At 46.2% G+C, this 26,061-nt stretch overlaps 1 protein-coding gene across 1 annotated transcript in view; it reads left to right on the plus strand.

Moving 5' to 3' along the window:
• hmgcll1 (3-hydroxymethyl-3-methylglutaryl-CoA lyase like 1) overlaps nucleotides 1-13,354 on the plus strand; it is a 240,640-nt gene extending 227,286 nt beyond the window's left edge. Inside the window, exon 9 of the mRNA XM_070884340.1 lies at nucleotides 13,253-13,354. Coding sequence (XP_070740441.1) covers nucleotides 13,253-13,354 — 102 coding nt within the window. The remainder of the gene's footprint in view (nucleotides 1-13,252) is intronic.
• The last annotated feature ends 12,707 nt before the right edge of the window (nucleotides 13,355-26,061 follow it).

Here is a 26,061-nt window from a genome sequence, read left to right on the forward strand (position 1 = left end):
TGAGATCGAGCTAGACCGGCTGCAACAAGAGGGCATAATTTCACCGATCGAGTTCAACGAGTGGGCCAGTCCTATTGTCCCAGTCCTCAAAGGAGACAGCACCATCAGAATCTGTGGCGATTAAAAAGTAACTATCAATCGTTTCTCCCTGCAGGACCAATACCCATTACCAAAGGCCGACAACCCCTTTGCATCGCTGGCGGGAAGAAAGACGTTCACGAAGCTGGATTTGAGTTCAGCCTACATAACGCAGGAACTGGAGGAATCATTGAAGGGCCTCACCTGCATCAACATGCACAACGGTCTTTTCATTTATAACAGGTGCCCGTTTGGAATTCGATCAGCGGCAGCGATATTCCAGAGAAACATGGAAAGCTTACTGAAGTTGGTCCCGCGCACCGTGATCTTCCAGGATGAGATCTTGGTCACAAGTCGGGACACAGTCGAGTATCTGCAGAACCTGGAGGAGGTTCTTAGTCGACTCAACCATGTGGGGCTCAGGTTAAAACGCTCGAAGTGTGTTTTCCTGGTGCCTGAAGTGGAGTTCTTGGGGAAGAGGATCGCGGCGGACTGCATCAGGCCCACCGATTCTAGGACGGAGGCAATCGAGAACGCACCGAGGCCACAGAACGTGATGGAGCTGCGTTCGTTTCTAGGACTCCTGAACTACTTTGGTAACTTCTTACTGGATCTCAGCACACTGTTAGAACCACTGCACATCTTAACTGCGTAAAGGGGATGAATGGGCATGGGATAAAAGCCAAGAAAATGCCTTTGTAAAAGCTAGAAAATTGTTATGCTCAAACAAATTGCTTGTGTTGTATGATTCATGTTATCGTTTGGTACCAGAATGTGATGCGTCATCATATGGCGTTGGGTGTGTATTACAACAAACTAATGATTTTGCGAGACTGCAACCGGTTGCTTACGCATCCAGGAGTCTGTCTAAGGCTGAGAGAGCCTACAGCATGATGGAAAAAGAAGCGTTAGCGTGTGTCTATGGGGTAAAGAAAATGCATCAATATCTGTTTGGGCTAAAATTCGAATTGGAAACTGACCATAAGCCACTTATATCCCTGTTTTCCGAGAGTAAATGGATAAATATCAATGCATCGGCCCGCATCCAGAGATGGGTGCTCACATTGTTTGCATACAACTATGCCATCCGCCACAGGCCAGGCACAGAAAACTGCGCCGATGCTCTCAGTAGGCTGCCATTGCCCACCACATGTTTGGAAATGGCACAGCCCGCAGATTTAGCCATAATTATGGAAGCATTTGAGAGTGAGCAATCACCCATCACTGCCCGGCAGATCAAAACCTGGATGAGCCAGGACCCCTTATTGTTCCTAGTCAAAAACTTCATGGGAGCTGGTCCAGTGTCCCAGTGGAAATACAGGAAGAGATAAAGCCGTTCCAGCGGTGCAAAGATGAAATGTCTATACAGGCAGACTGCCTTCTGTGGGGCAATCGAGTAGTAGTACCCAAGAAGGGCAGAGACACCTTCATCAGTGACCTCCATAGTACCCACCCAGGCATCGTAATGATGAAAGCGATAGCCAGATCCCATGTGTGGTGGCCCGGTATCGATGCGGACTTAGAGTCCTGCATGCACAGACGTAATGCTTGCTCGCAGTTAAGCAATGTACCCAGGGAGGCGCCGCTAAGTTTATGGTCTTGGCCCTCCAAACCTTCGTCTAGAGTGCATGTCGACTATGCAGGTTCGTTCTTGGATAAAATGTTCCTTGTGGTTGTAGATGCGTACTCCAAATGGATTGAATGTGATATAATGTCAGCTAGCACGTCCGCTGCCACTACTGAAAGTCTGAGGACCATGTTTGCCACACACGGCCTACCCGATATCCTGGTGAGCGACAATGGGCCATGTTTTACCAATGCTGAGTTCAAAGAATTCATGATCCGCAACGGGATCAAACATGACACATCTGCCGCATTTAAACTAGCATCCAATGGTCAGGCAGAGAGAGCAGTGCAGGGCTTGAAGAGGGTAACGGAAGGCTCACTGCAGACTCGCCTATCCCGAGTCCTCCTTAGCTACCGCACGAGACCCCGCTCGCTCACGGGGATCCCACCTGCTGAACTGCTCATGAAAAGAGCAGTTAAGACAAGGCTCTCGTTAGTTCACCCTGATCTACATGAACAGGTAGAGAGCAGGCGGCTTCAACAAAGTGCATAACATGCATGCAATGTGTCACACGAGATTGAAATCAATGATCCTGTATTTGTATTGAATTATGGACAAGGTCCCAAGTGGCTTCCCGGCACTGTCGTGAACAAAGAGGGGAGCAGGGTGTTTCGGGTCAAACTTTCAAATGGACTCATTCACTGGAAACACTTGGACCAAATCAAACTCAGATTCACGGACAATCCTGAGCAACCCACTTTGGACCCTACCTTCTTTGACCCCCCAACATACACACCAGGGGCAACCGGCACCACGGTTGGCCACAAAGCAGACCCACCATCCACAGCAGCCCAGCAGGACCCACCACACCAGGCTGCCCAGCAAGGCCAGCTGCACAGCAGCCCAGCGAGGGACCAACAAATGACTCACCAATACCAGCTTTCACACTGAGACGATCAACCAGGGCAAGAAGGGCCCCAGATCGACTCACATTCTAAATAGTTACACTATTGACTTTGGGGAGAGGCAGGGGGGAGTGTTGTTATATATGTAAACTTCTATATACTCTGTACAACCACCAGAGGGCTCATCCCCTGGAGTCCCAAGGGATCGCATAATCCCTTGGGAGCACAGGTATTTAAGGAGGCTTCACAGGATGGAGAGGCTCCTTGGAGACCTGCAATAAAGGACTACGGTCACACTTTACTTTGAGGTCACAGTGTTTAGTCTGACTCTTTCTCAATAGATAACACTTACCTGTTGTAATCCCAATGGATCCCAGCATCCCTTGGGAGCACTGTATATAAGCAGGCCTACCATGCTATACTGGCACTCTGGAGTTTAAATAAAGGAGCTAAGGTCATACTTACTCATTGTCTACAGTACTCAGTTACATGACTTTATTATGAGCTTAACACCTAATATGAATTGAAGTCAATGGGAATCAGGGGAAAGCTCTCCAGTGTCTGGAGTCATACTTGGCAAAAATGACAATGGTGGCCAAACATCTCAGCCCAGGTATTCGCTGCAGGAGTTCATCAGGACAGCGTCTTAGCCCTGACTATCTTCAGCTGCTTCATCAATAACCTTCCCTCCATCATAAGGTCAGAAATGGGGATAATTGCTCAGTGTTCAGTTCCATTCTAATTCCTCAGATAATGAAGCAGTCCATGCCCGCATGCAGCAAGACCCAGATGACATTCATGTTTGGGCTCATAAGTGGTAAGTAACATTCAAACCACACAAGTGTCAGGCAATGATCATCTCCAACAAGAGAGAGCATTACCACCTCCACTTTACATTCAATGGCATTACCATTACTGAGTCTCCCACCATCAACATTCTGGGGTCACCATTGACCAGAAACTGAACTGGCCCAGTCACATAAATCACGTGCCTACTAGAGCGGGTCAAAGTTGACTATTCTACAGTGAGTGACTCACCTCCTGATTCCCCAAAGCCTTCTTTACCACCTACCAGGAACAAGGTAGGAGTGTGATGGAATATTCTTCACTTGCCTGGATGGGTGTAGCTCCAACAACACTCAGGAAGCTCAACACTATCTAGGACAAAGTAGTCCACTTGATCAGCACCCTATCCACTGGCTTAAACATCTACTCCCTCCACCACCAGTGTATCATGGCTGCAGTGTGTACTATCTGCAGGATGGCCAAGGCAGCACATTCACCATCTAGAAGAACAAAGGCAGTGTGCATATCCAAATTCCCCTCAAAACCACACATCATCCTGACTTGAACATATAACGTTGTTCCTTCATCGTCGCTGAGTCAAAATCCGGGAACTCCCTCCCTAACAGCACTGTGGGAACACCTTCACCTCACAGACTGCAGTGGTTCAAGCAGGCAGTTCACCACCACCTTCTCAAGGGCAACTAGGTATGGGCAATAAATGCCAGCGATTCCCACAACCCAATAATGAATTTTTTTTTTAAATCATGGGCTAGATTTTATACTTTTGTGCAGATCGCCCAAAAATGGACATTATTTCCGGCGTTGGTGGTAAAAATGGGTTTTCAGATCGCCGGCTTGTCGCCCATTCTCAAAGCCCTTAATCTTCAGTTTTGAAATTGGGCGTTACCGAGAGCGATATGAAATGGGTGGTAGCGTTAAATCTCTCTGACCTTCTGCCGTAAAGTGTCGCCGTCCTTAGCAACGGTATGGCAATGCTCGATTCCCGCAATTCAGGAGGTGAAGGGTCATCATGACATGCGCATAAGAGGAAACAGAGAGAGAGTTTGCTGAGAGGGACTGAAGGCATGTGTGGCTGTGGTGTGGCTGCTTTGGGAAGAAGGAGGGAGAGTTTCGAGCTTTAGAGCAAATTGTGAAACAAAAATTAGCTGTTACCAGCCAGATATTTGCCCGAATTTGGTGCCTATAATGGAGGGAGAGGAGGAGGCAACACAGCACACTGTGGAGACCGACGCTGGCGAGAGCAGTGAGCTGGGAGAGGAGCACATTGGTGGGTGCAAAAGAGCGAGGAGGTTCTTGGACAAGGCAAATGCCTCCCTCCTGCAGGAGGTTGAGTCACACTGGGATGATTTGACTCAGGGAGGGCATGGGAAGCCCATCCCAAAGGCCTACCAGAAGATATGGGCCAAGTTAGAAGAGATGGTCTCATCAGCGACCCACGAGGTGCGAGAGGGCAACCAATGCCGCAAACGATGGAACGACTTTGTCGGATCCACAAGAGTAAGTATTATATTTATTTACATGTACTTATGTATTTATATAATTTGATTTGTACGAGTCATGAGTGACTATCATCAGATGTGAGGTCTTTCACTTTTACCGGGAATGTTGTACTCAAAGCCTCTGGTCACGGTACACGTATTTAGGTAAAAAATTATAATTATCATAATAATCTTGATTACATCTGTCGGTTATGTGTTGTATCAGTTTCTGTGACAGTACCTAGCAATGATATCATGCAATCATCTCATGCCATGTCGTCCTGTCACCCTTTACAGAAGAAGCTATCGATGATGAGGTCCGTGCAGAGGTGAACGGGTGGGGGGCCACCAGTCCCCAGCGACTTCACTGACATGGAGGAGCAGGTGCTCACACGGCCACGCAAGGAGCTGCAGACCTTGAAGTGATGCCACGTGAGTAACGTTTACACCATTGCATGATGTAAAGTCAATAGATGCCACATCCACTCATATCCGAACAATAATATATGATAGATGAGTTCTAAAATTGTCCTATAAATAATGCTGGCCTCATGAGAATCATTGCAATGCAGAATGTGTTGATGGTCATGAAATGTGATGTCTGTGATGATTTTGATAGCGATGGTGCTTTTGTCGTGCACATGCTGTGTGTAGCGCTGGACTCACCTTGTGACCCTAGCACCTCCTTCTCCTCTAATAACCTCATTTGTGTTTTGCAGCTCAGCCAGCAGTACGGCCCCAGGCAAGACCATAGAGGCTAGAAGGTGGAGGCGGAGCCGGACTCACCGGACGATCCTACATCTGCTGCTAAGGAGGTCCGATTCTCACCCATCAATCTGCTGGTTCTGTTCTCTACGGTTGAGAGCGCGGACTATGAGGAACCTGCATCGCAGGGCTCCCAAAGGCATACCACCCCGAGGCCATCTAGTGCTCCTCCGGCCATTCCCGCCTCCACTCTGGAGGTACCAGGCCGAAGCACCTCGCCACAGAGCACCCCATTTGTCCCCAGGATGGTGCCGACCCCGCGGAGGTTTCGTGGATGCGGCAGGTCTGGTCCACATGAGAGCGGAGAGATGGTACAGTTGTCCAGGAGGAATGTAGACATTGGTGACCAGATCCTCGATGCATTGGGGGGCATATCCCGACAGCTGGCCACCATGACTGAGTACATTCTGCGGATAGCGGAGGCCCTGGAGATGATAGCCAGGAACACTGCTGGCATAGGCCTCCCACTGGTCCCGGAGCGCAGCACTCTACCCCAGGTTCCGCACCACCAGTGCCAACGACAGATGAGAGCAAGAACCAAGATCCTAATTCTGCATCAGAGAATGTTGCCCCCTCTGCACCCCCCGCTCCTGTACCCGTGCAACCACCGCCTCTGCTTTCATCTCCCCGAATGAGGCACCGCCTGAGGAGCTCTTCGGCCAAGCGGCGTGGAGCGAGGAGGGGAAGGGGTAGAGGTGGGGAGAAGAAGGGGAGGGGGTAAGGAAAGTGAGGTGCATATCCGCAGGTGTATGCAATTTGTTGTAATGTAAGGGGGAGGGGACCACCCTCCTGCTTTGCATTTGTATTCCGTCTTGCTCGATATGTTGACCATTTGATTGATGTCAATGGTCGAAAAAGTGGGGTGTTTTTGTCTCTGATACTTATGAGTTCAGACCAATGATCGTATAAAATGTTTTTTATTCAACATAACCTTGTTGCACATTGTCTCAGATAGCTGGACCATTACACACTGGTGATTCCTTAACATGAAAGGGTTAAATAAAACTTAACTTGAATCAACTTAAACTTTAACTGGCACCAAGGTGATGCCCACCATTGATGTCAGAGCTGCACACACACTGCAGTGTGTCAGCATTGTCAATCTCAGCAACGTTCTTTCAGGTGAATCGTTAGTTATGAGCTCCTGACGTAAGAGTCTTGCAGCTATGTAGCCACCACGGGCCCTTTCCTGCGGTCTGGAGGAGGGTGTGGGCATGGTTGCATAGTCAGCCTGATTGTCTGGCCCTAGGTCAGCGTCCAGCCCCTCGTCATCGCTTCCTCTCTCTCCTGAGGTGGACCATCAGTCCCTTAGAAAATAACATAAAAAATAGGTGCAGGAGTAGGCCATTCGGCCCTTCGAGCCTGCACCGCCATTCAATGAGTTCATGGCTGAACATGCAACTTCAGTACCCCATTCCTGCTTTCTCGCCATACCCCTTGATCTCCCTAGTAGTAAGGACTACATCTAACTCCTTTTTGAATATATTTAGTGTATTTGGCCTCAACAACTTTCTGTGGTAGAGAATTCCACAGGTTCACCACTCTCTGGGTGAAGAAGTTTCTCCTCATCTCCGTCCTAAATGGCAAGTCTTATCCTTTCCTGATAGCCAGGTTGTGCAGCATGGAGCACACAACTACGAATTTAGCTACTTGCTCAGGCTTGTATTTTAGCTCCCCTCCTGAGTGCTCCAGGCATCTAAAGCGCTGCTTAAGCACAATTATTGTTTTTTGGATCACATTGCGTGTGTCTCTGTGACTCTTGTTGTATCGCTTCTCGGCCTCGGTGTGGGTGTCACGCGGGGGGGGCGGGAGGTTATCAGCCAGGTGGCAAGACCATATCGGTTGTCAACAAGCATCCAACATTGTCCTTGTGGCTGACTCTTAAACATGTCAGAGACAGCGCTCTCACACAGGATGTGAGCCTCATCGTAGCTGCCCAGTCATTTGGCATTCACTGCCATTATTATCCGATTATGGTCAGCAACTAGGTGGACCTTCAGGGAGTGAAATCTTTTTCTGTTATGAAAAAACTCTGGGTATTGAGAAGGTGCCCGCATGGTGATGTGAGTGCACTGTAGTGCTCCCTGCACCCTGGGGAACTTAGCAATGCGGTAGAATGCTCCAGCCCTGTCAGTCTGAGCCTCCGTGGTCATGAGGAAACTGATAAAGTCCATCCTAAGCGCGTACAGGGCTTCTGTGACCTGTCTAATGCAGCGATGGGTGGCACGTTGAGACAGAGGGGAAATGTCGAGCGCGGAGGCCCGAAAGGAACCGGATGCATAGAAAGACAGTGCCGCGGTAACCTTGACCTCGACCGACAGTGATGTCCTGATGGCAGGCTGCATAGTTGGCCTGATGAGCTCACATATTTCAGTGATCACCACCTTGTGCTCGAACACGTCGAGGTAAGACCTCTTCTCCCAGTGAGTGTGCGGTGTGTATGGTCTGGACCTCCTCCTCATTCTGGCATGTGTTAGACTGGGCACATAATGGTGTTCATTAGACGTTGTGCCATTTGCATTCTGCAGCATCTGCGAATTAATCGATGCATCTGAGAAATGGCTGGCCCCATTCCAATGAAAGTATAATAGCAATTGATCAGAAGTAATAATTTCCACACTAAAAGGCACCTACGGTAAAACCCAATCGTCCAGAGTCTGAAATGATGTCTCTTGAGATGGTCACTTCACCTGAGAAGAACTCCAGAGTAAATCCAAACTCCCCTGAAGTTGAAGCAGCGTTTTCAATGAAGCGACCTGCGATTTCAAAAATGGCGCCCACACCGCTGTGATTCATTCAGAACAGTTCCACTTTTCCTGGGCGCTTTTTTGGGCGAGCGATATTGTGGGCAAAATGTGTGCCAAGTGGTGAAAGTGATGCTGGGCGATCTCCTGGGTGTTCATTTTGGCAAATGTGATCTTTCCAACAAAATAAAGTGGGCCGGTCGGTATTATTGAATCTAGGCGTTAATTACGTGCGGAAACTATTGCTGGGTGATATTATGGGCGTTGGTTTCACCCATTCTGATGATTCCGCCCAAAAACGTGGGCGGGCGGTATTATTTTTTCCCGGCGTTACGCATATGGGGAAAGTGACGCTCAGCAATAAGTGTCCGAAAAATTGGTGTCAGTTTCCATTTTGTGGCTAAATGGGCAATACCTGGATGTTACACGTCATTTCAGCAGTAAAGTGGACGTTAAGTGGGCGTTATGCATGCAAAAATAATGGAAAATCTAGCCCTATTTATTGATCTCATTGCTATTTATAAGCCCCTGTTGTCTGCAAACTGACTGTCACATTTGCTTACCAAATATCACAATAGAGGTCATTTTAACCCTACCTGCCTGCCGGAAAGCAGTTAAAAATCACCCATGTTACTTAGATGCTAGCAACTCATCATTCCAAATTTTAACCTGCTCTACTGAGCAAGCAGCCAGGACACCTACCCACAGCTGCCAAGATCCTTCTATACGTAAGCATATTGGTTCTTGATGATGTCATCAGGACCCAACTGCAATTTTAACTGGTGACCTAAGGGAGAAACTGCTGTGGATTTCCTGCCAGGTGAAGAGAGCAGGAAGATCAGCCGGGGCCAAAAGTGGGCGTCCTACCTCAGACAAATGGCAGTGGCAGCCAGACGGTCTCCGGCCTCGCTGATCCTGTTTGCTGGCTGTTTAAAGCAAAGTCTTAAATGAAGGCTCTCACCCTCATGTCTGCTGAATTCTGGCTTGCTTTCTTCTTAAAGGGGAAGGAGACCACAACCCAACACATGAAGGTACCACCCCAAAACCTCAAGGTTTCTGATGGAAATCATCAGCCAGCTACCTCAGAACCTCCTACCATGGAATAAAAGGGACAGTGGCAGCATGGGTGCGGAATTGGCTAAGTGACAGGAACCAGAGAGTAGTGGTGAACAGTTGTTTTTCGGACTGGAGGAAGGTATACAGTGGTGTTCCCCAGGGGTCGGTTCGAGGACCACTGCTTTTCTTGATATATATTAATGACTTGGATGTGGGTGTACAGGGCACAATTTCAAAATTTGCCATTGGCACAAAACTTGGAAGTTTAGTGAACAGTGAGGAGGATAGTGATAGACTTCAAGAGGACATAGACAGACTGATGGAAAGGGCGGAGACGTGGCAGATGAAATTTAATGCAGAAAAGTGAGAAGTGATACATTTTGGTAGGAAGAATGAGGAGAGGCAATATAATCTAAACAGTACATCCTAAAGGGAGACTCTGTGGATGTGAAGGCCTTAGAGAGGTGCAAAAAAGATTTATGAGATTGTTTCCAGGGATGAGGGACTTCAGTTACTTGGATAGACTGGAGAAGCTGGAGTTGTTCTCCTTGGAGCAGAGAAGGTAGAAAGGAGACTTTATAGAAGTGTTCAAAACGATGATGGGTCAAGACAGAGTAGACAGAGAGAAACTATTTCCATTGGTGAAAGTGTTGAGAAGCAGAAGACACAAATTTAAGATGATTGGCAAAACAACCAAAGGCGACATGAGGAAAAACTTTTTTACGCAGCGAGTGGTTAGATTCTGGAATGCACTGCCTGAAAGGGTGTTGCAGGCAGATTGAATCGAGGCTTTAAAAATGGAATTCGATAAACACCTGAAGGAAAAGAAAATTGCTATGGGGAAAGGGCAGCGGAGTGGGACTAGCTGCGGTGCTCTTGCAGAGAGCTGGCTCGAGCTCAATGGACCTCCCTCTGTGATGTAACTATTCTATGATTCTATGCTACCACTGTAAGAGAAGTAGGATTAAAAGGGCACATAATAGCATGCACGAAAGGGAAGCTTGGTGATAAGAGGATTGTCAGATTTTATCGTCACTGTTGGGAGAGTATCAAATTAAAAACCAATGCGTATAAGGTGGCCAAGGTTAGTGGGAAACTAGAAGATTGGGAAAATTTTAAACGGCAGCAAAGAATGACTAAGAAAGCAATAAAGAAAGGAAAGATAGATTACGAAAGTAAACTTGCGCAAAACATAAAAATAGATAGTAAAAGCTTTTACTGATATATAAAACGGAAAAGAGTGACTAAAGTAAATGTTGGTCCCTTAGAAGATGAGAAGGGGGATATAATAATGGGAAATGTGGAAATGGCTGAGACCTTAAACAATTATTTTGCTTCGGTCTTCACAGTGGAAGTCACAAAAACCATGCCAAAAATTGCTGGTCACGGGAATGTGGGAAGGGAGGTCCTTGAGACAATCACTATCACTAGGGGGGTAGTGCTGGACAGGCTAATGGGACTCAAGGTAGACAAGTCCCCTGGTCCTGATGAAATGCATCCCAGGGTATTAAAAGAGATGGCGGAAGTTATAGCAGATGCATTCGTTATAATCTACCAAAGCTTTCTGGACTCTGGGGAGGTACCAGCGGATTGGAAAGCAGCTAATGTAACACCTCTGTTTACAAAATGGGGCAGATAAAAGGCAGGTAACTATAGGCCGGTTAGTTTAACATCTGTAGTGGGGAAAATGCTTGAAGCTATCATTAAGGAAAAAATAGCGGGACATCTAGATAGGAATAGTGCAATCAAGCAGACGCAACATGGATTCATGAAGGGGAAATCATGTTTAACTAATTTACTGGAATTCTTTGAGGATATAGCAAGCATGGTGGATAGAAGTGTACCGATGGATGTGGTGTATTTAGATTTCCAAACGGCATTTGATAAGGTGCCACACAAAAGGTTACTGCAGAAGATAAAGGTACGCGGAGTCAGAGGAAATGTGTTAGCATGGATAGAGAATTGGCTGGCTAACAGAAAGCAGAGAGTTGGGATAAATGGGTCCTTTTCGGGTTGGAAATCAGTGGTTAGTGGTGTGTCACAGGGATCGGTGCTGGGACCACAACTGTTTACAGTATACATAGATGACCTGGAAGAGCGGACAGAGTGTAGTGTAACAAAATTTGCAGATGACACAAAGATTAGTGGGAAAGCGGGTTGTGTAGAGGGCACTGAGAGGCTGCAAAGAGATTTAGATAGGTTAAGCGAATAGGCTAAGGTTTGGCAGATGGAATAAAATGTCGGAAAATGTGAGGTCATCCACCTTGAAAAAAAACAGTAAAAGGGAATATTATTTGAATGGGGAGAAATTACAACATGCTGCGGTGCAGAGGGACCTGAGGGTCCTTGTGCATGAATCCCAAAAAGTTAGTTTGCAGGTGCAGCAGGTAATCAGGAAGGCAAATGGAATGTTGGCCTTTATTGCGAGAGGGATGGAGTACAAAAGCAGGGAGGTCCTGCTGCAACTGTACAGGGTATTGGTGAGGCCGCACCTGGAGTACTGCGTGCAGTTTTGGTCACCTTACTTAAGGAAGGATATACTAGCTTTGGAGGGGGTACAGAGACGATTCACTAGGCTGATCCCGGAGATGAGGGGGTTACCTTATGATGATAGATTGAGTAGACTGGGTCTTTACTCGTTAGAGTTCAGAAGGATGAGGGTGATCTTATAGAAACATTTAAAATAATGAAAGGGATAGACAAGATAGAGGCAGAGAGGTTGTTTCCACTGGTCAGGAGACTAGAACTAGGGGACACAGCCTCAAAATACGGGGGAGCCAATTTAAAGCCAAGTTAGAAGGAATTTCTTCTCCCAGAGGGTTGTGAATCTGTGGAATTCTCTGCCCAAGGAAGCAGTTGAGGCTAGCTCATTGAATGTATTCAAATCACAGATAGATAGATTTTTAACCAATAAGGGAATTAAGGGTTACGGGGAGCGGGCGGGTAAGTGGAGCTGAGTCCACGGCCAGATCAGCCATGATCTTGTTGAATGGCGGAGCAGGCTCGAGGGGCTAGATGGCCTACTCCTGTTCCTAATTCTTATATTCTTATGTTATGTTATGTGTGTGCAATGATTTGGACAAGGTTGGGAAATGCCAGTGAAATGGAATAGCAGAGTTTGAGCCTGTGTAGCTGCAGAGGACATTTAAATGCCAGAAAGTGGCTGAGTTGAGTTTTTTGCCCAAGGGAGCTATGATGGCAAGACTCATTTGGCAATGGGCTTGGATCGCTCTCCCCAATGAACTGTCTCCACACTGCCTGGCAATTGGCACAACTAACTTACTGCTTTGTAAGGATTTGCAAACAGGAAGGTGTGGTTATGAGTGGGTAGCCGCCAGAGGCTAGAGTTTGTTCAGCCGAGCTTACTTGTGATTGACCTTTTGATTCACTCCTCCTTTGTCTTCAAAGCAGAGAAACAGGAGAGGCTTAAGGAAAACACTGCAGGTTTCTAAAGCCCAGTCCGCAACCCTAAATCTTGAAAAAAAACGGTAAAAAATGTAGAAATATTTAATTGAACTTAAAAAACATAATTTCTGCAGAAGCCATGCATTAACAACTAAAGATAACCAATTATACCGTTTCTCCAGGGGTTTCGCTCATTGAAGTTGGAACAGGAGATTGGGACAACCCTCAGAAATTCAGGGCTGTAAAGCTCAAATGCAGTCCTGTATTTGATGAACTGACAAAAGTCCTGACCTTCCAGTTTCCTTTCTGTTAATATTTCTTTGCAGTTTAGTTTCCATATTGATTTTTGTATCTATTTTCAGGTAAATGACTGCCAGTGGAAAAGTTGTACATTTTTATTGTTTGTGCCAATTTTTAAATGCGTTTTGTTCCTTTATTTGACTCTAGGGAATAGATTTATGCAAGTTAATGGAAGCTGGTCACTTTATCTGTAAAGCACTGAACAGGAAGACCAACTCAAAAGTGGCACAAGCCTGTTACAAGCCATGATACGGACTCATGATATGGAGCTCAACAGACATTCCAAGCTGCAAGTACTTAAGCCATATGATTTAATGTTAATATTAAATTCAGTGTTGCACTGGAGCACTTGAAATAACGTGGTACGATGCCTCGTGTTTTGCATTTTGTGTGAGCATAGTCAGATGAAACATGGCTACACGAACCACTAATATTTGGTGTCAGCAGTCAACATCCAACTATTGTAATATAGCATCCTTCTGACAGTATAGCTTCTATAATAACAAATCTATACAATCAAGGGTCAAAGACCGAGTCTGAAATTTAAGTAACAAAGCCAGAAAAAGTTGTGTCCAGTAACTAAATGACCCTTCCTCCAGATAGCTTTTTGCATCGGGCTAACAATCTTATGCTACATTCCATTTACTCACCAACTCTGTGTAGAGGAACACACAGGCACACAAACACCTTTCCCTAGCCTCACACTCAGACTTTAACACTGTGCAGTACTCTCTGGCCTACAGAGCTTTGATGCAAACAGATTAGTAACAGAATGAGAACATGCATCTTTGAAATGACACTCTGCGAATATTACAGTCAACGTTGGGAGGTTCCACCCCTGGTGCAGAGCCTCATTTGATGGAAGCTCAGATCTGGGAGCTGGGCCTCATCACATGGTTGCCGATTATTTTATGGTGTCATTTGTCAGCCTCGCAACCCCCCAAGATGTCTGCGCTCCTCAAATTCTGTTCTCTTGAGCATCCCTGATTATAACTGCTCAACCATTGGTGGCCGCGCCTTCAGCTGCTTGGGCCCTAAGCTCTGGAACTCCATGCCTAAACCCCTCCGCCTCGCCACCTCTCTTTCCTCCTTTAAGACGCTTCTTAAAACCTACCACTTTAACCAAGCTTTTGGTCATCTGTCATAATTTCTTCGTATGTGGCTTGGTGTCAAATTTATGTGTTTTGTCTTGTAACACTGTTGAGAAGCGCCTTGGGATATTTTACTACGTTAAAGGCACTATATAAATAAAAGTTGTTGTTGTTGAAGGCTATAAAGTTTTCATGTCAGAATCTCCTAATCGCTCTACATCACTACTGATTCACAAAGTTGCCACCCCCTGATTTGGTTTTGTTCTCTGCACACTTTTGATTTAGGAAGTTTCCTAGCTTTGCCAAGCCTCTTGACTGATATCTGACAGCGAACATTTAGTATCCAGCATGTTCTGTTGACTGTGGAGTGCTCCTATGGGGAAAGCTCCAGAGTAGACACTGAGCGAGCCATGCAGGGGTGCCTTCTTTGCTGGCAGCCACCTTGGGAATACAATCTCCTTTGCTTTGGACACATTACGAGGGCACTCTGTCAGGCAATAACAAGATTGTAGGAATGGACATTTTTTAGTAGCATCTAAAGTTTATGAGGATGACCCCGATTTCTGATTTGCTACCTACTGCATGACAACCTTCAGCCGGCAGTGCGCTCTGTGGCTATGAAGGTGACCACCACGCTCAACCTTTATGGCACAGGTTTATTTCAGGCAGCCATGAGAGATCTCTGTAATATGGTGCAGAATGGACATACCTTTGTCCAGGTGACTGATGCATTTTGCAGTCGAGATGGTATATTCATCACCTTTCACATCACATGGCAGCAGTGAGAGAAGACAATCCATTGTTATGAGGTTGCAGCTTCCAGGATGCAATAAATAGCACTCATGTTGCTTTATGAGCTCCCACAGAAAACCCCCTTCCACCACTTCAATCAATGTAAACACTTTTGTGACAGCATGCAGAGGAGCCTATATGTCAATGACCAATATGCTAGAAATTATAACGATGCTTTAATCCTTTGAAATTCAGACCTCCCTGTCCTCTTCAGGGAAGAAAATTACATCTCAAATTATCATCCTTGTTTGAAAATCCCTTCATGGTCTCACCCTTCTCTATCTTTGTAACCTCCTCTGGCCCTGCAACCCCCCCAGAGAACTCTGCCCTCCAATTCTGGCCTCTTGTGCATCCCCAATTTTCATCGTTACACCATTGGTGACCGTGCCTTCAACTGTCTAGGCCTCAAGCTCTGGAATTCCCTCCCTAAACCTCTCCACCTCTCTCCCTCACTCTCCTCCTTTTAGAAGCTCTTTAAAACCTACCTCCTGCTGTCCTAATATCTCTTTATGTGGCTCGGTGTAACATTTTGTTTGATAAAGCTCCTGTGATGCGCCTTGGGATGTTTGACTACGTTAAAGGCACTATATAAATACAAGTTGTTGTTGTTGTAAGATTGGCATGAACAGCAGTGGAGGGGTACGTCAATGAGGCACATGGCTCTTCAAGATTGGTCAGGAAAAGGATGATCTCTTAAAGGCACATTTTCACTGGCTGGGCAGGTCAGCAGGGACTCTGCAGTCTGTTCCAGATCCTGTGTCATGAACAGTTATGCCCTTCATATCTTCACCATTCAAGGATTGATGCTGCTCGATCTACTTGGAGAAGAGCGTTACGATGACCTGCACTCAGCGGACCCCTCAGTGACGGCTTCAACAACATCATCACTTAAGCCTGCTCTTCTGTGTAACACAGTCCACCATTGATACCTTATCAACTTCTCCACCACTTTCCAATCAAGAGACATTCCTTCAATCCAATATCCACCCTACAACGTGACAACACATCAGCTCTCTTTTCCCCTGCATGAGCCCTCTTTTTCCCCTTCATCAGCTGAATGAATAGATCAGTACTAAGTAAGTGCCTCCTTTCCTTTATGACTCTAACCTCCATGAATAACATGTGCCATGTCAGAGCACATTATATTGTGATACAAGGAATTCCAAAGTGTAACCAAGCTAACCATTATTACCACAATGCTTCACTGGTTGCTGACACATGTCTTGCTTTCACTAATTCTACTCCTCTCCTCGGCTCAACCTGAGGGCCAGGATCGTAAGAGGTGGTTGGCTGCTCATGCTCTGCCAGAGAGTCACAAGACCGAAGTGGCCCTCAGGTCATAGCAGGTTGCTCCTGGCAGGCATGAGTTTGCAGTGCCCAACTTTGAAGCCATAGGCAACCTTCTCCTCAGCCTTTGCTGTGAAGGTGGCACATGCTCACAAACTTCTCACTCCTCCAGTGCTCTTGTGCTCTGTGAATCACAGTTATCACGTAGTCACTATCTAATTGCCTCCAGGTGAAAGCATCTGAGCTGGTGTCTAGGAATGAGGAAGTCAGTGATGTGGGGGGTTAGTTACAGAAGGCTGGGGTGGAGGAACGTGGATCATGAGGTCTCCAGGTGCAACTTCTGGTTGGGCTTCAGACAAAGCCATCTCTCTCTTCATCAATATCATCATTATCCCCAAACCATCCACCAAAGTCCTGCGCTCAGCCACCACTAGTTTGCAGCAGTAAGGCCCAAGTTCGGATGCCGCAGTCACTGGCACATACCCCATGGTAGTTTGCAGTCTGAACAACCTTTCCGCAATGGGGTAGCCATTTGGTTGTTGCACTCCTGCAAATCTACCATACATTTTACAACTGACTGAAGCAGGGACCCAAACACGCTCCCTGCATTGCTGCATTCTTTATTCAAAGACCTGGAAGGCGTTCAGTATCCCTCCACACCACACGAGTACCAATAGGCATGCTAAGCCTCTGCTGAAAACATGCTTAACTCTCCAGCACCTCTAACCCCGTCACCGCTTCACTACCAGGGTCAGAACTTCACTTGGAGGTGGCTTTCATACCTATGTAATGTGTGTGATAATATGCCTGTGGTAGTGATGAAAGCAGCTTTTGTGGAGCAGGTTGCTCTTGGGCTGCCAAGTCACCTGTAGCTATTCGCCCCTCACTTATAAAGAGAGCACCCGAGACATCCTCATAAAAAGAGCAACATCCACTTTTCAGAAATGGTATGATTGTGCACACGTCTCTGAATGCATTATGAATGGTCATGATATACTCATTGTTATCTGCACATATACTAAAGTAACACCGATCGCATTGTATATCATGCACACACCATTATGTGGTGGCAGGCCGCTAGGCTCAGCATCCGCTCTGCCCAGTAGTGGTCTGTCAGGGTGACCATGCAGTTTTCCCACATAAGAAGAGTTTCTCTTTATTGTTTACCCCTCCAGTATTCCTCCTGTATTTGCTATTGAAGGAAGCTTCTTCTCTAAATATACCATGTTAATGATTTTTCTGCCTGATGCACTCTGTGAGGATCGTTCTTCACCACTGAGTTCCTCTGCAGTTCTTGGAGATAAAACTGTCAATCAGTCTTTCATTTTATTAACGTTGGGCTAGAAATTGCGTAGCGCCCCATTTGGGACCATAAATTTTGCGGGAGTGCAGCTGACGGGAACTTATGCTTTCACGCTCCAAGAGGGAAGTGGACTGCTTAATCAAGTGTTATCACTTCCCTTAGAGCGCTAAAGGGAGTGAGAGGGGTGGTATCATTAGAGCACTGCACAATGTTCCGTGCAGTGTTGCTGACTTTGGAGGCTCCTCCCCTTGCTTAACATGAAGGGCAAATGTTGGTTTAGTTCAAACTTCATCATATCTCTGTGGGGCCATGGGACCTGCGCCACATACATAACAGCCCCAAGCTCTCTAAGAGATTGCAGAGCTGACAAATTGCAGAGTCCAAACAAAGCATATGACACCAGATTGGGGAGATTAATATATTTTTCCCTACCTGATCACCGCTGCCTTTAAGTATCGCTCCCCAAGCGGCCAACGGAGGTGACAACACCACCTGCAGCTGCCGGTGTTGACGCCCGGCGATGCTGCAGGAGACGGAAGCGAATATTGCATCCGGGACGGTAACGGGGCACCGCGCACCGGATGAGGTCACGATCTACAAGGCGCTACAGAGCGAGGCGGTAATTGTGAGCGCCAGAGCAAAATCGCCATGGAAGTTCGCTGGCTGTGACCCCGGACCTGACCCCTGGCTGCCTGCCCTGCCCCCGATCCCAATCACGACTCCAACCCAAGGCCTTAATTCCAGCACCGTCCTCAAACCCCAACCCGACCCCAATGCCTGTCCCCGATTTCCAACCCAGCCCTGCGACCGTTTTACCTGAAGGCCGCTGTGACGCTAGCCATGGACCAATCTTGCAATCCTCTTTGCCGTCGGGCTCGTCTCGCCTCGCCGGCTTTATTGAGGCCCAATATTGGCGGAGCCTCCATTCAGGCACATGGGCCATAACATCTGTCCCCACCCCAGCATGAAATGGGCGGACCCAAATTTCTGGGCCATACACTAGAAGGTGTGAGAACAGAGCTGGATTTCCTTTTAATTACTGTCCTTGTAAGATGGATTGATGCGCTCATCTTACTAAAGCTTGGTTGCCTTCTTGACGTCATTAAGCTTCTTCCTCATTTTATTTCATATCCTTGAGGTAGTGGAGACTGCTTTACCTCTGCCTGCTACTTGCTTTCAGGCCCTTAGTCCACAGTGGTCGTAAACCAAGAGAGCTGTAAAATTGCTGCCTTTTCCAAGATTGCTTCCACCAGACAAAATGGGCTTTACAAACGTGCTGCTCTGTTATCCTGGATGATGCAAATTTCTATTAAGCACAGTTGCCTGTTCAAGCCTGTCCCGAGGTTCATACTACTTAACTAGCTCATCAGATGCTTGAGTGGTGTAAAACTGATATTATCATAGGTGCTTTGCATTGACCATTATTCTGGCTGAAATAATTATGATTCTGTGTTTCACCAACTGCATGAGGGGAAAACAATGGGAAATCTATGGGGGCTAAGATGGGGTCTTGAGCTGAAATGCTGGTTTAGCCAATGCTGGTAAAGGAGTTGGAACCTGTACGAGGAACGGCTGCCCAGAGGCTCGCTAAGGAGCTGATTGCCACTTAAATTGCCCGCTAGCACTCATTGAAGCATCTGCACAGCACTTTGATGGCTATCACTTGTCCTAACGACCTCTCCTAACAGCGATCAGTGGTTTGGGAGTAAACACGGTGTTGATGTCGATTTCAAGCTCTAATTAAAGGGATACTCACCATTTCATATTCACTTGCTGCTGGAGCTGTGAAGAGGATCTCTGAAACACATCGGGAGACTTTCTGGGACACTTTGTCAAGACTTCACCAATACTCCAGCAACATTTATTCTGGAAATTCTCTGAGGACTTCACCTAAATAGAGTAAGTGCTGTGCGCCTCCACCTTATAGGAGTCACCAGGAGATTGGGCAACTGAAAAGTATCAGTTTCAACCCTTAGGAGGCAAACCGTAGCTATCATATATGGCACTGAAACCAGATGAGTTATTGTTACAACCAATTAAAGAACCAGAGAAATTTAAAGCACAGAAGGAGGCCATTTCGGTCCATCATGTCTGTGCCAGCCGACAAAGACTTATCCAGCCTAATTCCACTTTCCAGCTCTTTGTCCGTAGCCTTGTAGGTTATGGCACTTCAATTGGATATCTAAGTACTTTTTAAATGTGGTGAGGGTTTATGCCTCTACCACTCTTTCAGGCAGTGAGTTCCAGACTCCCACCACCCTCTGGGTGAAAATATTTCCCCTCAAGTCCCCTCTAAACCTCCTACCAATTACTTTAAATCTCTGCCCCTGGTTGTTGACCCTTCTGCTAAGGGAAATAGGTCCTTCCTATCCACTCTATCTAGGCCCCTCAATAAGGTCTCCCCTCGGCCTCCTCTGTTCCCAAGAAAACAACCTCAGTCTATCCACTCTTTCCTCATAGCTAAAATTCTCCAGTCCAGGCAATCTCCTCTGTACCCGCTCTAGTGCAATCACACCTTTCGTGTAATGTGGTGACTAGAACTGCACGCTGCACTCTAGCTGTGGCCTAACTAGTGTTTTATACAGTTGAAGCATAACCTCCCTGCTCTTGTATTCTATGCCTCGGCTGATAGAAGCAAGTATCCTGTTTGCTTTCTTAAACACCTTATCTACCTAACCTGCTACCTTCAGGGATCTGTGGACGTGCACTCCAAGGTCCCTTTGTTCCTCTACACTTCTCAGTGTCTTACCTTTTAATGTATATTCCTTTGCCTTATTAGCCATCCCCAAATGCATTACCTCACACGTCTCCAGACTGAATTCCATTTGCCACTGTTCTGCCCACCTGACCAGCTCATTGATGTCTTCCTGTAGTCTGCAGCTTTCTTCTTCATTACCAACCACATGGCCAATTTTTGTATCATCTGAAAACTTCTTAATCACATCCTCTACATTCAAGTCTAAATCATTGATATATATCACAAAAAACAAGGGACCTAGTACTGAGCCCTGCAGAACCTCACTGGAAACAGCCTTCTAGCCACAAAAACACCCATCAACCATTAACCTTTGATTCCTGCCTCTGAGCCAATTTTGGATCCAACTTGCCACTTTGCCCTGGATACCATGGGCTTTTACTTTCATGACCAGTCTGCCATGTGGGACCTTATCAAAAGTCTTCCTAAAATCCATATACACTACATCAAATGCACTATCATCACTGACCCTCCTTGTTACCTCTTCCAAAAAATACAACCTTCTCTAAACATATCCATGCTGACTGTCCTTGATTAATCTGTGTATTTCTAAATGAAAATTTATCCTGTCCCTCAGAATTATTGGGTTTCTGATTGCTGCAAAGGGTTAGCGACATGTTCTCTGTTTTGGAGTATTGCACTTATAACCTGAGTCATGCAAAATATTTAATAGTTTACGCAAGTGACATAATTATACATTTCAATGCAAATTTGTGCTGTTAGGTCAGATGTTTTTAAACAAACAAAAGAAGATTTGCCAAACACTTTTTCTAAGGACAGTGCCCTAAATGTGAACCACCTATTTTCACGTTCTTGTCATTAACCCTACTCTCAGGGCATTGTTCCAACACTGCTGCCATGTGCTGAATGACCGCCATGCTTCCTACACTACTTGATCAACTCATTGCTTTGTTCAGTGGAATAGTTCCTGTGAGATCAATGTCATTTGGGTCAGAATCTTCAAATGTATAAATCTAGGCCTTAAAACTTTGAGCGTTAATCCATTTGATGTGAAAGCTTTAAACTTTTGCAATTATGTGTAAGATTTAAATTAAATATTTAAAACAATTGTGTTTGAGTGGCATTGAATGTATGATCTAATGTATGCTTTCTAATAAAGGCATCAACTTATTTAATCTGCCACTTTGGGTGATGACTGTTATTTGTAATATCATTAAACCTGTCACAGGGTAGGGTACCGACGTATGTATTTTATGTGATAATGATTGGTTACAATCATTGTGAAGGCTGTGAAAAAGAGGAGGGCGAAATGTTGACTAATTACATTTACAACATAAATTGTATCCATTTTGTGGGAACAGGGAACTAGAGAAGACTGTTACAACTAGAGGAGAAACCTAAAAGAATTTATGTGGGACTGAATGATGTATAGTGAAACCTGTATAAACGGACATGCCCAAAAAATGAGAGTCCCAAGTAACTTGCATTGCAAAAGATACAAGAGGCACTGAAACCATGACACTCGCAAATTACGACTTACGGATGGCCATCAATGTACCAAGCCCGTTTCCACTAATAACAACCTGATGTCACACTTTAAAATATTCAAAGAGCGTACGATATTTGAGTCTTAAGATTGTGATAAACGATGGATTGTTACTGGATTCCTCTGTGTCCCTGCCTATCCCCGGGGATTCCAATACCCCACACCTATTGTCCCTGCCAGTCCCAGCGTTTGAATATCCCACACCCACTGTCCCTGCTTTCGAATTCAACCTTGTTGACAACACACGTCAGAAGACATGCATATATCTGATCCCACGCGGACCCAAAGATGCGCACACACCCGATCTCACGCAATACTTTTGTCGATCATCTGAGAGAGTGTTAGGAACAGGTTTCACTGTGCAGATAGAGTTTTATTGTTATATCTGCTTCCACACTTAAGTTCTTAGCATTATTGCATCTGATTAGGTGCTGATTTTAATCACAGCTGGCTCTTCAAGATTGTTGGGAAAATATTTAGCAGAAAGATTTGAGAAAGTGGCTGCTAAACCAAGCATAATGAATGATCACTGGACCAAAAACGTCAGCTGTGGCTGAGTTGGTAGCATTGTCGTCTCCGAATCAGAAGATTGTGGTTATTCCAGAGACTTGAGCATATAAATCTCGGCTGACACTCCATTGCAGTGCTGAAGGAGTGCTGCACTGTTGGAGGTGCCGTTTTTCGGATGAGACATTAAATTGAGTCCCCATCTGCTCTCTCAGGTGGATGTAAAATATCCCATGGCATTATTTCAAAGAAGAGCAGGAGAGTTATTCCGGGTGTCCTGGCCAATATTTATCCTTTAATCAATATCACTAAAACAGATTATCTGGTCATTATCACAGTGCTGTTTGTGGGAGCTTGCTGTGCGCAAAACTGGCTGCCACGTTTCCTACATTACAACAGTGACTGCACTCCAAAAATACTCAACATTGAGTTCAACAATTTCGACCATAACCCCTGCCCATATTTTGCTCCCTTTCCTCCCTTTTTTTTAAAAAAACGGCCTTACCCCCTCGATCTTGTCTAATTTGTTTCTCTCCGATTCCCATGGTAGCTGGTAATTATTCTGCCATTCACACCCTATCTGGACTAATCCTTTTCTAACTTCTGCCATTACCATCTCAAGTCGGCCCATCACCTCTCCAATCTCTCCTGTCTTCCACCCTATCACAGACCTTCCCTTTTGTTCTTTCCTCCCCTCCCCTTTTCAGTGCTCCTTAAGATTCATAGAAACATAGAAAATAGGTGCAGGAGTAGGCCATTCGGCCCTTCGAGCCTGCACCGCCACTCAATGAGTTCATGGCTGAACATGTAACTTCAGTACTCCATTCCGATCATTCGCCAGTTCTGATGAAGGGTCATTGACCTGAAACGTTAACTCTGTTTTTCTCTCAAAAGATGCTGCCTGACCCACTGAGATTTCCAGCATTTTCTGTTTTTATTTCAGATTTAGGCATCGGCAATATTTTGCTTTTGTCTCCAAAAGTACTTCATTGGCTATAAAGCGCTTTGGGACATCGTGAGGTCATAAAAGGCACTATATAAATGTAAGCCTTTCAAAATATCTAACTCCAGCCAAAGCCCCCATGTGTTGGCAAAAACCTTCTCATGTGGAAAAACTCAAGGGTCCAGCATCCTGAAGCGTAAATATGAGCTTTTTGATGCATAGGAATACCCCTGCTCTACTGTCAGAAAACACCCTGCTGCAGATCTGACCCATCAACAGTGAATACCATGGTGTGGGAATGGTTCCCCTGTGCTCGATCAAAATCAAATCCCATCTCCGGTCCATTCCTTCAACAAAAATCCTTCCCGTACGTGCAGTCCCTCGATACCATCATGTTCAAAGCCTTCAATGCGTAGTTAGAGTCATTCTACCACCGTCACTTCATCTCCTTCCATGTCATTGTGGGCAAGAGGGCCAGCATCGATCCCAATGTTGTCAGTGACTGGAAGCTGCACCTTGTGTCCATGGTCAAATCATATGAACCAAAGGACATCTGTAATACATGGACGAGACTGGCATGTTTATCTCTTTATCCGGGCCCTGCCTGACAAAACCCTCAGCATCTCTGCTGAATAGTGTAAAGTCGACATCACAGCCGGCCTCGTCTGCAAAGTGATGGGGGAGTTTACCGAGCCTCTGGTCAACAGCTGTACTGCTAAGCCCAGGTGTTTTCATAGCCAGGACTTAATCCACCCTTCCAGTCATCTGGGAGCACAACAATAAGGCCTCAGTGACTAGTGCGATCTTCACTTCCTGGGTTAAGGACTTCAACAGTCAAATACTCTGCCAAAAACACACAGTCATTCTGTTTGTGCACAATGCCCCCACTTATCTTGCTGATCCCCGTCTTTCCAATGTCAAGCTTGTGCTCTTCCCACCCAGCAACATCTCCATTCTAAAACCCCTTAACCACGGCATGATCAAAACTGCCATATATGTATACTCTGTATATACTATGCTGATACCACTAGAGGGTGCAACTGTGGGAGGTCCAGGCAGGAGCTGTATAAAAGGCTGGGCACCACATTGCTGCCTCACTCTGAGTTAGAATAAAGAGACTAAGGTCACAGCAGTTCAAGCACAGCACTAGGACTCGTGGATAAGTACAGATAAGTAGAGATATATTAAAAACCATCAAGACCCACTACCGCCAGCATCTACTCAACTCTGTTGCCACCATCCACCTCGTAACCCTCATCATCTGCCAGTGAAATCACCTGCCAAGTCAATGTGCTGGACACTTGCCGCTGGATTGCCTGTGCATTACAGCAAATCAAGCTGTCCACTGTCAAAAAGTCTAGAAGGAAGCGGGGAGCCGCCTGCCATAGCTGCCCCCTCTCCCCTGCTGTCCTCCCTCGCCCTGCTCACCCCCATTTCAGCAGGGGCTTGTCTCCTTCGGAGTGCAGCGACAGGTCAGAGTGCAAAGGTACGAGTTTTGTAAGTGGGAGAACTTTAAGGGTTAATCCCTTTTAAACCATTTCAAGGTTGGTGTAAATTACTAGTGACAGTTTCTAGTAGCTTCTAAAGGTAAAATAATATTACAAGTTTAAGTAAAACTGCAATATTAAACAGATAGGATTCTTGTAGGTTTAAGCAGAGATAAACAAGCAAGCTAGCTTAGTTAATTGGACAGCTAGCAAAAACTGGTTCCCTAAACAGGCCAGTGGTGAGTCAGCCTGGAACAGTATAAAAAGAGGGGGCTTGGTGCCGTCTTGCTCGGAGTGCAGTGGCAGGTCAAAGTGCACAGGTAAAAGTTTGGTAAGTGGGAGTGGGAGGTGTTGCTTTGTCTTGTTTTCCCCACCAGTGCTGACTCCCCAAACTGGAAAGAAAAGAAAACGAAGTATGACGTCCCAGCAAGAGGTTCGGGGATGTCAGAGCGGCCTATAAAGGCCCAGTGGCAGTCGAGAGGTTGCGGAGGTCAGAGAGGCGTAAGTTGTGGGACGGCGGAGCGGCCTATAAAGGCCCAGTGGCAGTCGAGAGGCTGCGGAGGTCGGAGAGGCGTAAGTTGTGGGACGGCGGAGCGGCCTATAAAGGCCCAGTGGCAGTCGAGAGGCTGCGGAGGTCGGCGAGGCGTAAGTTGTGGGACATCGGAGCGGCCTATAAAGGCCCAGCTGGTGCAGCTGCATAAGGGAGAAAAGGCAAAAAAGTAGAAAGAAATCGAAAGGTGATGTCACAACCAAGGGGGTAAGTGATTGGCTAGTGATTGGTGAGTAGTTTTTTCTTTTTCTTTTCTTTATCGGCAAGTAACTGTTAGCATTACTGTTACCAAATTAAGTTAATCTAGGGGTTAAGTCATAGCAGGAGAGTTCGGGCACATGTTATGCTCCTCCTGTACTATGTGGGAAGTCAGGGAAGCTTCCAGTGTCCCTGACGACTACATATGCGGGAAGTGTATCCAACTGCAGCACCTGACAGACCGCATTGTGGCACTGGAGCTGCGGGTGGATTCACTCTGGAGCATCCAAGATTCTGAGAATGACGTGAATAGCATGTTAAGTGAGTTGGTCTTACCGCAGGTAAAGGTTACACTGCCAGATAGGGGATGGGTGACCAACAGGAAGAACAGTGGAAGGAAGGTAGTGCAGCGGTCCCCTGCGGTCATCCCCCTGCAAAACAGATACACCGCTTTGGATACTGTTGAGGGGGATGACTCATCAGGGGAGGGCAGCAGCAGCCAAGTCCATGGCACCATGGGTGGCTCTGCTGCACAG

Source organism: Pristiophorus japonicus, chromosome 7 (genome assembly GCF_044704955.1).
Source record: "Pristiophorus japonicus isolate sPriJap1 chromosome 7, sPriJap1.hap1, whole genome shotgun sequence".
NCBI classification, from domain to species: Eukaryota; Metazoa; Chordata; class Chondrichthyes; family Pristiophoridae; genus Pristiophorus; species Pristiophorus japonicus.